Source organism: Balearica regulorum, chromosome 1, assembly GCF_011004875.1.
Source record: "Balearica regulorum gibbericeps isolate bBalReg1 chromosome 1, bBalReg1.pri, whole genome shotgun sequence".
NCBI lineage: Eukaryota > Metazoa > Chordata > Aves > Gruiformes > Gruidae > Balearica > Balearica regulorum.
The window spans coordinates 214,816,569-214,831,838 of record NC_046184.1 but is presented as its reverse complement, the minus strand read 5'-3'; the positions used below and the strand labels follow the sequence as shown (position 1 = coordinate 214,831,838).

Below are 15,270 nucleotides of genomic sequence, written 5' to 3'. Positions count from 1 at the left end.
CCCCATTCCTCACCCCACATACAGAGAGGAAAGGAGCGGGAGTGAAACGATCAGGACATCGCCTGGTGGGGGTGTGTGTGTCCTTGTTGTTTCAGGGGAGAAGTAAAAACGGACACATACAGGGAGGGGGCGGGGGGCAGCGAAGCGACCCCCAAGCTGGGGGGAGGGGAGGAGATGGAAAAGACCCACTGTCAGCGCCAAGCTGAACAAAAATAGTTATTTCAGCTTATCCCCCTTCCTGCAGGAGTCTCACTCGCACGGAGCTCGGGAGCGAACCCAGAGAAGCGGGGCGGGGGGTCGGGGGGGGGGGAAGGCGGGGGACGGGGGGGGGGTCACAGTCGGCACTGAGAGGGGGAAGGACGGGGAGGTCCCCCACCTCCCTCCCGTGCTCCAGTGCGGGGGAGGCAGCTCCCCACACACACACAAACAGCTGCTCCCCCTCAAAAAAAGAAGGGCTGTGCTGAGGCGGGGGGGGGGGGAGAGGGCACCCCCCCCTCCCTCGGAGCTCCGCTCCGGGAATCCCAGGCCCCTCCTCTCCCTCAGCGCGCTCCACCCCCGGGGCCGGGAGGAGGCGGGGGGGGGGAATAGCCCCGGCCCCCCCTCCACCCCTCGCCCCGTAGCCCCCCCTCAGCCGACCGTACGGGGGTAGCGTGTGGGGGGGGGAGGTATCCGGGCCGCTCACCCTGGTCTCCGGGCTCCTGCGGCGGCTGCAGGACGCGCTCCAGCTCGGGGAAGGGCAGCTCGGGCAGGTCCAGCAATGCCCCGTAGCGTTCGAGGAATGAGCAGACGACGGCGAAGTTAGGCCACGAACCCGGGCAGCACGGGCCTGCTGGAGGAGGGGGAGGCGGAGATGGAGCCGGAGGAGCCGCCGCCGCCGCCATCTTGGACCTGAGGATGGAGAAGGAGCTGGGGAGGGGGCGGGGGGACAGAGGGAGGGGGCGCTGCCGAGCCGCGCCGCCACTATCCCACAATGCAACGGCGGGACGGGGAGGGGAGGGGGGGGGGGCGGCAGCTAGAGCGGCACAAGGCAACTCCCCTCCGCCTCGTGCGGCAAGGGGAATGAAAACAAGGCGGAGCGGCGGTTGGGAGGGGCGGGGTCATGTATCAAGGGGCGGGATAGACCGCCCACTTGACCAATCGAAGCGGGTAGAGGGGAGAGGCCGACAGGTGGTGCTGGCCAATGAGAGGGCAGAGGGAGTTCCCTGTTACCTCCCACCCCGCGGGATAGGTGGAGGTTGCAGGCGCTGGGGTAGGGGTCGCGTGTGGCGGTGAGTGAGGGCGCGTAACGGTCGTAACGGATCACCTCAGTGGGAGGGGAGGACGGCTCGGTTCGGTTCGGCTCCGCTCCGCTCCGCTCCGCTCCCGGCCCCGCGGGTGGGGAGACTCTCTGTGGAGCGGGCCGCTTCCCTCCTGACGGGAGAGAGGCGTGAGGTGGCGGGGCTTTGGGGCGCGTCACGCAAGGCCTTGTTTCGGGGGTGTTTCCAGAGCTGTGCGTCCGCCCCCTGCGTGCTCACGGTGGTACCCCTACCCCCCCCCCCCCCCCGCCTTGTGCTTCTGTCGGTTCTCTGTCCTTTCCTCCTTCCTTCCTCTCCGCCTTGTTTTCAAAATGCGGCTCTCCCCCTTCTCTTACAAATACTCTACCCTCCGTGACCCTCCCTCCCTTCCTCCCCCCCCCAGTAACTCACCTTCCTCAGCTCCCTAGCTAAGTTAGATTACCGAGTTTCTGAAAAATGTTTTCCTAGTTCTTAAATTTGACATTTGCCCCCTCCCTACCCAGCTCACTTGAGCTTAGCCTGGCCCTTTTACGTACCTTTCTACAGTCGGTTTTTAAATCGTGACCTGCTTTTCTAGCTGCTGAATCACTTCTGAAATGGCAGTGCCTTCAGGGAAGCGCCTTCACCTGTTGACCCAGGCAGCGCTGGAGAACTTCGATGTCTTTTGATACCTTCCAGGAGTTGTTCCGCCTGAAACTTGACATACACTGATTTACTCTTTCACCTTTATGCTCTTTGATCTCAGGTTGTGCCTTGAATTTTATGAAACATTCTTTCCTTCTGCAGTCTCTCAATAAAATGTTCTCTGGTGCGCTGCTTTTTTTATTCTATTTGTTGCTGGTGGGTGCTACTCTGAAACAATGTTTGCCTTTACAGAAGGCAGGTGTGCTGGCAATTTTAAGATCCACCTGCTTGCCTGACTGCATGTCAATCTCAAATTTCTTCTGTTTCATTTTCAGCTATTTTTTCTTCTGCCGTTCTTAGCCACTGCTTCGTTTCTCTCTTTCAGTACAGTCCTTGCATAAACTTGTATTCTGCCTCCTTTTAAACTCTTCTGCTTCCTTTATTGCCTATGTTTTTAAGCTCTCATAACTTTGCTTATGGATTTCCTGAACCATTTCTCCTCCTTGACTCTTTGTGTTTTGACTGCTGCAGTTTACAGAAATTGCTATTTTGGGTTATACTTGTGAGTTGTATAGTTCATGGTCTCTTTTGATCTGAAGTGGTACTGTATATTTTGGTACTGTATGTTTGTCATAATGAATAATTAAATAAACAACTTGTTGGGGAAATATTTTCCTACTCATTGCTGATTGGTGATTGGACCATGCCCTGTGTCAAGAATGTCCAAAGTTCCTGTTAAAAAGTTCATTGTTATTCCAATTTAAGATATTCTTATTAATTCAAATAACATGACCTTAGCGATATTCTCTGGCAATATTATGGGAAATAGCTTTAGATTACAAATTTTTATTTATGGCTTTTAAGTTTTGTTTCTTTGTTTCTGCTATTTACTTATTTTTGTGCTGTTTGGAAAAGAAAGCATGGAACCTTTGCGGTCTCAGGTTGTGCCTGTTTGATTGCACAGTCCCAGCTTTGTAATGCTGTTTGGATTGGGAAATCTGATATTCCTCATCATTTTATTGTTCACTCACCTCTGTCTAACCTCCAGGTCTAATTCTGATGTTTCCTCTCAAAACTAGCCCAGGCAAAAAATTCTTTTCATGCTTCAGAGCCAGGTTCTGGGTGGTTTATTCAGCCTTTACTCTTTGGTTGATGGATGATTTTATCTGGTGGTTATTTTTTATGTTATACTCTCCTTTCAAGCAGGTGTTGTTTTTGGGTTTTTTTTGAAAAATAGTCTTACAGACTTTTCTTTGAATCCATTGCATTGTGGATGTGTAATGAGAGACTCTGACATACGTGAATTCAAGCAAGTTTCGCTCTCCCATAGCTGCTTGCCTGGCTTGCTGTTTGGCAGGGCACATGTGCCACTAACTTCACGAAGGAGCAAGAAAGAATTGCCCCGCTAACCTGTGGAAGAAGCACCTCTGGCAGCCTCAGTCCTGCGCTGAATCCAAAGTCACACAGTTTTTACTTCATGTGACGTTTGACACGGGATACGGGGATCCGCTCCTGGCAATATGAGAAGAGCCATGTCCTGCCTGCCTGTGCTGTGATGATGTGCTGTAGCATGTGCAAGACAAGGAAGGGAGGCTTCCAGTCCTCCTGAAAACCCAAAGATTTCTCTTTTGTGAGGGCTTTTTAGATCTGTGAGGTAGCAGATCTAAAAATGACCAGGGTTAATACCGAAAAGCAGTTGGTCTATAGCAGCACTGATAAGGCCTCAGCTGCAGCACTCTGTCTGGTTTTAGGCAACAGAATCAAAGAAAGATGCATACCAGTTGTTGGCTGCCAGGGGGAAAAAAAGGAGAAAATAAGCAGAGACTTAGAAAACATGACTGAAGGGAAGTGAAGTTTATTTAATCTAAAAGAAGGGGGAAAAAGACTAAGAGTTAAGTCCTCAGGAGAACAAAAGATGGTGGAAAAGACAAAGATTAAGCTCTTCATGTCCACAATAGAAAGGATTAGAAATAATGAGTTGGAGGTGAAACAATGAAGATTGAGGTCAGCATTAGAAAAGATATAATTTGAGTGTTTCACTGTCCTGAGAAGTTACATGGGGAGACTTGGCCTCTGTAAGGAGTGATGAGGGAAAGAAGGCTTGACCCCTTTAGCTCTCTGAAAGTCTTGATTGCTGGAGCAATATGGCAATGCCAGTGTTTTGTTCGTGTTTTTTCTATTGGGTTTGTTTGGGATATTTTTTATTTTTTTTAACATTTATTACCTTAATAAAGCAGCCAAAGAAACAGTGTATCTGTTGGATATTTTAGGAAATTATCATCATCTTCGTTGTACATTTTAGGGAGAAGATTAAAACCCAGATGTGAGAGGATATCCTGGGACCTGATCTGTGTTGATAGTTTTAAAAGTTGAGCACCCAATACTTGTACAGATTTAGCATGTAAAATGATTTGCCTAAAATTCTGCACAAAATCCCCAAGAGAGCTGGTAGTTCAACAAATCTGCTGATCCTTAGTTCAATTTTGTTGTCACAAAATTATGTGCATAAAATCTTTAATAGTGTTTCCTTCCCAGCTCCTTGGGGCAAGGACAGAATTTTTGTTTTTTGTTAACGTTCTGCATGTGTTAGACTGATGTTACGTATTAAATATCCTTTTTCCAGACTTTGCTTCAACTTTGTGATGTCTTCCCCTGAAATTGCTTCCCTTTCTTGGGGTCAGATGAAGGTGAAAGGCTGCTCTACAACATATAAGGACTGCAAAGTATGGCCAGGAGGAAGCCGAACCTGGGATTGGCGAGAAACTGGGACTAATGTAAGTTTGCTGTTTCCTATCCATCCTGCATTTTAAATGGGACTCTCAGAACGGTCCAGGGAACAGTTGTTAAAGTTCCAGCCAGAAGTTTAGCGAACCGCCTTTTGCTTTCATCTGTTAGACTTTTCCTGGGAAGAACTGAGTCTGTGTCTCAGAAGTGATTGTGCGGAGAGGTCAGAGCAGCCCAGACACACAATGTCCTACAAGGGACGGGATGTAGCAACTGTTGCCACCAGTCCTGACAGCTACCCTGACCACACTGCTATCACACACCTCAGAGCTCTCAAACATCATTCTGCATTTCATTAACACTGCAATTGTCGTAAGATGTTGGTAACAACCTTTTTTCAGACTGTGTAAACAATGTCTTCAGTGACATAGGAAAAAAATTTAAGGGAAGTTAAAATAAAGCAACAGTAGCTGACCTTATGTGCTTGGAAGACAACAATGCATGTGGTTTAGTTTATATCCTTTTCCTAGGGGTCCCTTGTACTTACTTCAGAGGGAAAATACATAGATACAGCGTCATATGCACTAGTTTCTCCATGGAAAGCTCACAGTCTGGCTAACCACACAGTGACTTCTCATGGTAGACACATGCTAAGTGCTTGCCCTCACAATTTATAAACTCTAGTTGTAAATGCAATCGGAATTGCATAAAAGTACATGGAATAGTATTGATATTCCAGATTTAGAAGCAGCATAATGTCTATTGCATTAGGAACTTGTTGATAATTCTTCCCATATTAGGGCTTGCACTAGGATAGCTGTGTTAGTGTGAAAAAAAATCTGTAATTTCTAAGCAAAAGTTAAAGCACAAAAGAAGCACGTACCAATCAGGTCCTATACCCAGCATCTTCAGCTGTACCCATGCAGATGGAGCTCTCTTGAATTCACTTTGATACAACTGCAGGTCGGAACTTTTGGTTTTGGAACTTCATCTTTAAACTTTGGGGGAACAGGACTCTTTTAAGCTGTTGGGAGTTCAGTTTATACAGAGCATATAATGCCAGGAGAAAGGTAGTGCTGTCATGCAAAGATGTCTGTACTTTGCAGAGAGAAAGATAGCTGTGTATGTAACCTTTTTTAAAGTGTTTTATTTAGGGACTGATTATAAAAAATGAAGTTTTTGCTGTGTGAAAGGGAGGGGGTATAGTGTGGGATGTCACTTTTGTTTGTTTGACAATATTGTTTTCCTGGTTTATATGCACATATGACTGGAGAAGCAGAACACGTATAGTAGCTGAAAAGTTCCCAAATAGTTTCAAGCTCAATCACATTTTGATATTCATTCTGGCCACTTGAAGACTTTGGTTTCAAATTATAATCACCTACTAGCATTGTGGTGGGTTGACCCTGGCTGGGGGCCAGGTGCCCACCAGAGCCGCTCTATCACTCCCCTCGTTCACTAAACAGGGGAGAAAAAGTACAACGAAAAGCTTATGGGTCGAGATAAGGACAGGGAGAGATCACTCACTAATTATCATCACGAGCAAAACAGACTGAACTTACAGAGGGAATTCATCTAATTTATTACCAAGCAAAACAGCGTAGAGGAATGAGAAATAAAATCAAGTCTTAAAACACCTCCCCCCACCCCTCCCATCTTCCCAGGCTCAACTTCACTCCCGGCTTCAACCTCCGCCCCCCCCAGCGGCACAGGGGGACGGGGAGTGGGGGTTACGGTCAGTTCCTCACACGGTGTTTCTGCTGCTTCTTCATCCTCAAGGGGAGGACTCCTCTCATCGTTCCCCTGCTCCAGTGTGGGGTCCCTCTCACGGGAGACAGTCCTTCACGGCCTTCTCCAACGTGAGTCTCCTCCACGGGGTGCAGACCTTCAGGAGCAAACTGCTCCAGCGTTGGTCCCCCACGGGGTCACAAGTCCTGCCAGCAAACCGCTCTGGCGTGGGCTCCTTTCTCCACGGATCCACAGGTCCTGCCAGGAGCTTGCTCCAGCCTGGGCTTCCCATGGGGTCACAGCCTCCTTCAGGTGCCTCCACCTGCTCTGGCGTGGGGTCCTCCACGGGCTGCAGGTGGAATTTCTACACCCCCTCATCCTCCCTCCATGGGCTGCAGGGGGACAGCCTGCTTCACCATGGTCTTCACCACGGGCTGCAGGGGAATCTTGCTCCGGCGCCTGGAGCACCTCCTGCCCCTCCTTCTGCACTGACCTTGGTGTCTGCAGAGTTTCTTACATCTTCTCACTCCTCTCTCTGGCTGCAAAAGCGCTCTCTAACTGTTTTTCTCTTTCTTAAATATGTTATCACAGAGGTGCTGATTGGCTTGGCCTTGGCCAGCAGTGGGTCCGTCTTGCAGCCGGCTGGCATTGGCTCTATCAGACACAGGGGAAGCTTCTAGCAGCTTCTCACAGAAGCCACCCTGTAGCCCCCCCCCCCCCCAAAAAAAAACAAAAACCTTGCCATGCAAACCCAACACAAGCATTTAGGAGACAGTGGTTTCTTTTTAAAGTTTCAAATAGGGGATGTCTTCAGGTGACAGGTAAAAGCTCTAAGTTCATAAAAGTCCTTAGAGGACTCTTCCAACTGAAACAAGAAAAACAAGTCTATATTAAATTAAAATCATTGGAAGAAAAACAAAAAGATAGTTGGGTCATTTGGAGAGGTAGGTTTTCTGGCATCTTTTTTTATATCATCAGGAAGTAAAAAATATCTGTTTAGGTTTTGCCTTATATAGGTCACCTGTAAAGCTCCCGCTGTAGGTCAGTTTTATCCACCTTGCGGCTCTGAGGAGTTAGGTGACTTGGTTTAAAAATGAAGAGCAAGCAACAAATGTGAGAATAGAACTAAGCTTTTTTAGACTGCATCTCCAACTCTAGAAGAACTATAAAAAAGTTAATCCTATCAGCACTGGAAATAGCAGGATCAACCAGATGCATTTTCTGCATGTTTCTTTACAGTAGACAACAGTGTGCCTACTTCCTTTGAGCATGTTTTTCCTGGGAGTAGGTGGAGCTGAAGTTTGGGAAACAAGCAATGCTGGTCAAGTCCCACATTCCAGCTGGAAATAAATTGCTTCCTTTCCTTCTCTGCTATCGGACTGCTGTCTAGTACTTAAGTCTTTCATCGGGAAAATTGTATAACTGGCTCTGCAAGGTTCTGTAACCGAGCACTAATAGTTCTTATGGCCTTAACCCTTGGGGACACAAGGCAGTCTCCCTGGCTGGCTGCATTTCAGTGCCATCTGCTAACGGGAGAACAGAAGTAGGAATCCTGAAAGGCAGACAAGAAAATGAAACAGGCAAGAAATTCTGCTGCCCTTCCTCTTTCCCTCCAGCTGTCAAATCAGCAAGGATACAGTTATTCCATCATGTTACATGTTTCCTTTAATGAAACTTAGTTTCCTACAAAACATGTGGAAGGCCCTGGATCAGAGTGTCTTGCCTAACCAGAGAAAATCTGTTCCATGGCTTTACTGTCTCAGGAGTACTTATCATATGACAACAAACCTTCCCCAGCAATCTAATTACTGTAATTGCAGTAAACCATACCAGTTATTTTTGTTTAAGTTTTGAGTCTATTTTAAAACCCCCAGCGGAAAAGCATTACCTCTTCTGTCATAAACACAAGATAGCGAAGATTTGGCCTGAGAAAGCTCTGCACATCGATGTGAACTCTGCCTTCTAGGTGTGGATATCAAATGTAAATAGACTAAGGGGAATGCAACTTGGAGAACCATAAAGGTGAACCATCTGTGTTGCTGAAATTCCAGATACTAGCCAGGCTAAAGACTTTCTGGTGAGGTAACTTTAATCCCCTGGGAAGTGGCACTCTACCATGGAAGGTTTCCCTCACCTGTAACTTCAGGAGCTCATGTGTTGGTTTCAGCTTGAAAAGTCTTGCCCTGCCCAGCAAGCTGAAGCATTGGCAGAGCTGACAGGAGAACTCTGACGCCTTGTGTGAGGTTGCCACATCAGCTGCTGAGGACTTGGGCAGGGGACAGAGAATAGGAGAGGAGCCAAGAACGTCAAAGAGAAAAGCTCACTAATGAATAGAACAACAGAAACCAATTCTTAAACTGGTGCTTTCACCTTAACTCATTGGAAGAATGCAGTGTTTTCTGGAAGTATAGGGGATAATGATGTGTGGGCATCTCCATAAAAATAATATTCTCCACAAGTCCACCATAGCGTTACCTACTTCAAGTGAGAAATACATCTCAATCCTCTAAAGGAACTTAAGAATCCTACCAAAAAAGAATTCTACAAAAAAAAAAAAAAAAAAGGGGGGGGTGGGGTGGGTGGGAAAGGGATAGTATTTATGGTTTAAAAGAAAATGTACACCAAGGAGGGGCCAAATTCTAGCCACAGGTTGTACAGTATCTTGGTCATATAGAGATATGTAGAAATTTAATCTGGAGGGAGAATTAGTGTGACATAATAATGTTTTCTATTAACATTACAGGCATATGAATTTACAAATACACCTAAAGCATACTAGTAGTAAATGGGTGTACTACTTTAAAAACTCGATCAACATGCTGTTAAAGCTCTTCTTAAAGGAGTTTGATTTCAAATATTCCTTTTTCAAAATTAAGAATAGTGCAGAAATTGAAACTGATAACTGAAATGAAGCTAGCCAATATGTTTCAGTGCTCTTTGGTAAATGAGATTTGCAAAGTAAACAAGAATTTAATCATTTTAATTATTCAAGGAGCTCTTTGTAATTAAAGTGAGTAAACTTTGGCTCGCCATGATCTTTATTACAAAAAGATTTTGTTCATTTGAAAACAAACGGCAATAGGTTGCAATTTATTGATTTCACTTTAACTTTTAATATTTATAAAATGCTAGTTAGACAAGTTTTAGAAATGTGTAATGCATCTATTTTTAACTGTTTAATGAAGAATGATAACATTGCCATTAATTGATTAATGATCATCCTTCATCTGCATATAAAATACCTTTTTAAATTACCAATGATGTTATCTATTACGTGTATGCAGAAGAGAGGGTTGTGTTACATTTTGGTACTGCTAATTTACCCTGCTCCTCTGTGGACAGTTTCATAACATAGAGCCTGGTTGATGCTCTCACTACAGAGACTATTATTTTCCTCCCCTGACACTCAGCATTCTCCCGGAGTGCAACCAGCTGACCTTGAAGAAGTCGTCAAGAAGGGTGTTAAAACTGTGGTGATTGGTCGTGGCATGAGCGAGGCTTTGCAGGTAGGTTTTTGTTCTGTTCCATGAGAAACATAAATTGGAACTGTTTGTTTTCCCTCTCCCTCTGATTGGGGGGGGGTTGTGTGGAAAAAAAATCTATAATGCTTTACTAAAATGGGAAAAAATTCAGGATGCTGAATTAGCATGACTGAGCTCCCGCCAGGAGTCCCTCTCTTCCTGAAAGAAACATCATTTGAGCTCCTCTGCGTTACTGTCAAGCAGTAAACAGGTTTATGCTCTACGAGAGCAATTGAAACAAGGAGAATTTTTACAGTGTCATTAGTCCCCCCTCTTAGAATAGGTTATGAACTAGCTCTCTACCCTGCTGTAAATACTTCGATAATTAGGCGTTTTTGTTACTAACGTTAGCAGAGTGTCATTTCAGCAGATAAACCATCCACAGAAAGCTCAGAAGTGCTGAGCTTCACTTCACGAGAAGCAATTCTTTAGCTTTTTGGTGAGGTGGGTAACACCTTATTTAGATTAATTACCTTTAGCTCCAATTCTATTTCCTTTTGTAAGAAAGGGCTGCATGTTAAACTGTGTTAAGGAGAAATGGAAGGTGTGTATATAAAAGTAGCTTTTTTGAAGAGAAGAAAAATTGTGTCAGTCATCTTAGAAATTTCTGCGCATATTATGAGTTTGGCCATTCTCAGTTACTTAAGTGCATCTACTAACAAATGCCCATCAGTACTTGTTTTTCTTTGAGCCTGATGGTGTGAGGGGAAAAGAATCTAATACTTGCTCTTCCCATTTCCTTTTCTCTTCTGAGGTTCCACCATCTACTGTGGACTATCTGAAGAAAAATGGGATTGATGTGTTGGTCTTGCAAACAGAGAAGGCTGTGGCAGAGTACAATGCCCTGGCTGCTCGGGGTGTCAAAGTGGGGGGAGTCTTCCATTCCACCTGCTGAAGGCTTACAGCTCATTCCGCCTTCCTTGACCGCAGCCAAACTGCAGACATAACCTCTCCACCGAATCAAATTACAGTCAACGGAGTGTGGACTTATGTGCCAAGGCATTTGTGTGCTGACAATCTAAAATGCAAGGACAGTTTATTAGTTCAGGATTTAAACAAATTGAATGCTCACAAAAAGGGGGCTGTTAATGAAACTGTTTCATTACAGAGTCATTTCCATATGTTCTTAAGAGTGACCTAATCTTCCTCTGAAGATAGTCGATATTCTGGTTACTTAATTTAGCCAACAGGTGAAAAGTTAAGATACTAGGTTTTGAATACTTTTATTAGGAAAGGGCTGGAAATTCATAGAATCCCAGACTGGTTTGGGTTGGAAGGGACCTCAAAGCCCATCTAGGTCCAACCCCCTGCCATGGGCAGGGACACCCTCCACTAGCCCAGCTTGCCCAAAGCCCCATCCAACCTGGCCTTCAACACTGCCAGGGAGCCAGGGGCAGCCACAGCTTCTCGGGGCAACCTGGGCCAGGGCCTCAGCACCCTCACAGGGAAGGATTTCTGCCTCACATCTCATCTCCATCTCCCCTCCTGCAGCTTCAGGCCATTCCCCTTGGCCTGTCACTCCCTGCCCTTGTCACCAGTCCCTCTCCAGCTTTCCTGGAGCCCCTGGAGGGACTGGAAGGGGCTCTAAGGTCTCCCTGAACCCTTCTCTTCTCCAGGCTGAACAAGCCCAACTCTCTCAGCCTGTCTCCATAGCAGAGGTGCTCCAGCCCTTGCATCATCTTTGTAGCTGCCTTCTGCACTCAGTCTAACACCTCCATGTCCTTATGTTACTGGCTATTGAAATGCAACCATAAAATCTCTCATGAGTACAAAGTAGATACGAAGTGGTGGGAAAGCAGCCACCACTGTAGAAATAAGTTAAAAATAAAATTAAAAAGCAAACCCAGAACATACAACTAACTTTGCCTCCCACTGGCGACTTCAGTCAGGATAATGGCTATGCAGCTCTGTTTGTGATGATTCACATAATTCAGCACTTTTAAATTTTACATTGAACCTTGAAAAAGGAAAAAAAAATACAGGGAATAAACATAAAATCTGGGCCTTAAATAATTTTCCTGTTAATTGTGAGTATTGAGTTGTGCAATACATACCTATTCAAAAGTCCCTATGTGCTTAAAATCATCAGACAGATTTGTCACAAAACTAGAGTTTGCAACATAAAATGTTTATCTTTAGGAAATCAGTCTAAATTGCTGCTAGCAAGCTGGGGATGGATGTGAGAATTCTCACTGGTAACCATTATTAATGAAAGTATTAATGAAAGTACAAAGATGACACTATAAAAGCCCTGAGGCACTCGGAGCTAGCCAAGTAGTAGCATAGAGGCTTAGATTGGTATGAGGACGCCCTCACTTTCCAAAGACCTAAGAATAACCTTTCAGAAAATACAATGCTCTTTTTTTTCCTGTTTATTTGCTCTAGTAATCACTTACTTAAAAACCTTTTATCTGCTAAAATACAACATGTAAAAGCAAAGGGAAAGTGAGTACTTGAAAGTTTTATCTTGCAATCTCCTAATTACAGCAATATTTTCTCTTAGCATAGCTATATTTGAGGCAACATCTTATCTAAGCCAGCAAGAACCGCCTTTCCAGCCGCATCTGTGTTCTCTGACACGGCAGCTGGTATAATGCTCGTCAGAGCCGCTGTGACGTTGTTCTGAATAACTTGCATGGTGCAGTAGAAGCTGAACCACTGACCCAGAAGACTGTTGTCAGCTGAAGGGCATGCCGGTAGAACCGGTTCCTACCCATCCACAGTGGGAAGACTTCTGCGTTAAATGTTATCTTATAGCAGAGGTGGTTTAACACTTTTGAGCATAGTTGTGTTATTTCATGAGCTTTTGGGCCTTAAGGCAGCCTGAAACAGGAAGAGGCTTTGTAAGGCTTTTACTGAAAAAGACAATTCCAGCTTTGTAAGTACTGCAGCACACACATTACACTGTTAGGAGAAGTTGAGGAAACACCTAATCTTTCACCTCCAGTTTTTTTAATTGTTTTTGTATTTTCATATTAATGTGGCACATGAGTGATGAAGCCACATTCAGCAAAACCACTCAGCCCAGTTCCTCCGTTTGAGAAAAATACGGTGAGCTCCTCACACCAGTACTACACGTTTTGTGCTCCCAAAAAAGGATGAGAGGAGCGCAGGTGACTTTTAGAGGTGCACCCTACCCAGCTTTGTGTTGCAGCCTTTTAATTGTTCTTTTCATTTGGCAACCAGTAGGATACAGAAGATTCCACTTCTAAAACGGGGAGCTGCAGCGTGTAAAGAAACAGATTTCCCTTTTTAAAGGTAAACTGCTAAGTTTTGCTACCATCAGTACAAAATTTCCATGTCAACAAGGAGATAAGCTGCTGCAAGTCTTTTCCATCTCTATCCCTGCTCTCACCACAGCTTCTCGAGTCAGCTTTGTCAGTTCCCACAAAAGCGTCTGCTCCACTTGGGCTGCTCCAGTCACCGAAAACCCAATTTCCTCCTTGGTGCCCAAAATTGCTTTGCTACATGGTGGAAACAGCTGGGACCGATTTGTCAAAAAAATTCAACCAGAGCTTAGAACGATATCTTTACTGAAGCACTGCTTTCAGCTAGAGCCATAAATAATTTGTTAAAATTACAGGCTCATCACCCAAATCATGGGAATGCCCTTTTATAGGGCAGGATTTCTCACATCATACACTATTTCTCTGCCTCCCACCAGGAAAACGATCCCCCGGTAGGCACTGCACTCCCACCCCACACTCATTAAAGCAGAGCCATGGCTGGGCTGGGTGCCAGAAGATTCCACCCCAGCTGCTCCACCGCCCAGCGGGTCCATCCCCAGCCCTTATCTTTGTGAAGCAGCAGTGGAGAGCTGGCAGCCCCAAGAAACAGGCCATAAAAAGGCTCACAAACACACCGAATTGCAACATGACCGGCATTTTTAAGGGATGTCAGGCAGCATTTGTGCAAAGCCTAGCATCTCTGAGCCTTCAGACTTTATTTTGAAGTCTCAGTACTATTGCATTAGTGAATTGCAAACTAACAGGCCAGCCTGCTAACGCACTCCTAGTGCCTGCTGCCGAGAATACACCGGAAGATGCGACTGAAGTAAGATGGAAAATCATGACTCTGTCTCTGACTTGGTCAAAAGATTTGAGGACTTGGAGAAGCAAGACAGGAATCCAGAAGAAACCCATCTCCATGAGCTGGAACCCAAAATGATGTCATATGGTCCTGATTTAAATGCATGTCCTGTTCTTTCATCTTCCCAAGAACTTGCTTTGTACTTTTTGCAGTGCCTGTACCCACCCACTTAGTTTTTCTGTACTTTTAAAAATAAGATACGTGAAAGCCACACCAGGTCCAAGTTAATATCTCATAATCTTCAACTTTGTTCCAAATACATTTCTGCATTGTTTCAAGTGCTCTGGACTTGATAATTGCATTACTTACTTGCAAAGTTCTAAGAATTGGACTTTGGCAATCTGATTATGAATTTCCCTTAAAAAGCATTCAGAGCTAGGCTTCCCCCACACACAGATGCAATGTATAATTAAATCTGAAAAGTTAACGGTAAATAGGACAAGACATTTTCAAAACCACTAAGCTACACCCTTTTCATGCGAATTCAGCCTTTCCTCTCTCTGCCAGATTCTTGACCCTCTTCCCTTATGTCTAAAGTTTGAACATTGTTAGTTTTTAGCAAATTATTTGCCCTTGCTTCTCGATTGCTCAGCCTCCCTGTGGCTGCAGCTCTGTGCTGGCACCACGCTCCTACGCTTGCAAACATCCAAGAGAACAGATTCTCCCCGTACCTGGATGACTGTGATCTGAAGGGCTCTGTGCCCTCTTCAACAGAGATGAAAGACGCAAATTATCTTGGTGCATGAGTACAGCCCTTTGTTTTCTTCTTCATTCTGAGATCAGTCATCTTTTAGGATATTGCAGTGCAGAAGTCCAACGCTTACCCAGACCTAAAGGACAACCCGTGAACAGGTAGAGATGCTTCTGAGATGACACAAAGTCCTGGAGCTCTGGAGAGCATGAACTCCAGTGTGTTTGAGAGCAGAAAACCCTAAATGTCTCAAACCTGGGGGTGGGAGGAAAAAGTCAACATCTACATTTAAACAACTACAACAAACCTCAGAATACTTACCTTTCATACAAATTTCCTTTCAGATTTCCCGTATGGTGGAATATGCATTTAAAAGAGCAAGTAAGCTAAAATAAATTGGAGATCAAGGTAAGAAGTTCAGAAAAAGCCCACACAAACAAAACCAAAACATAACAAAAGCAAACATATACTCAGTAAGAAGAAAAGGGCACAGCACAGCAGCAAGAGTGGTAGAGTAGTCTACAGAAAGACCTGCTACAACATAATGTATTTGTAAGGGATGTGTTAACAGGTCCATTCCAACCCAAACTACTTCACAATTCTATGTTTACTAGTCTGC

At 45.0% G+C, this 15,270-nt stretch overlaps 2 protein-coding genes across 4 annotated transcripts in view; one reads left to right on the top strand and one right to left on the bottom strand.

Annotated features, from left to right (window-relative positions):
- RSF1 (remodeling and spacing factor 1) overlaps positions 1-983 on the bottom strand; it is a 59,009-nt gene extending 58,026 nt beyond the window's left edge. The window contains exon 1 of one of the 2 annotated variants that reach the window (XM_075742541.1): positions 683-983. In XM_075742541.1, the coding sequence (XP_075598656.1) occupies positions 683-881 (199 nt within the window). In that variant the 5' untranslated portion in view covers positions 882-983. The remainder of the gene's footprint in view (positions 1-682) is intronic. The other variant, XM_075742542.1, reaches the window with a different exon arrangement.
- A 216-nt stretch (positions 984-1,199) lies between these two features.
- AAMDC (adipogenesis associated Mth938 domain containing) lies at positions 1,200-14,984 on the top strand. Of its 2 annotated transcripts, none has more exons than XM_075742561.1 (4): positions 1,200-1,268; positions 4,522-4,672; positions 9,761-9,856; positions 10,626-14,984. In XM_075742561.1, exons 2-4 carry the CDS (start codon positions 4,541-4,543, stop codon positions 10,764-10,766), a joined length of 369 nt encoding a protein of 122 aa, XP_075598676.1. In that variant the 5' UTR covers positions 1,200-1,268; positions 4,522-4,540; the 3' UTR covers positions 10,767-14,984. The 2 variants fall into 2 exon arrangements, with proteins under 2 accessions (XP_075598676.1, XP_075598675.1); XM_075742560.1 differs by lacking the exon at positions 1,200-1,268 and adding an exon at positions 1,762-2,019.
- Positions 14,985-15,270: the final 286 nt, after the last annotated feature.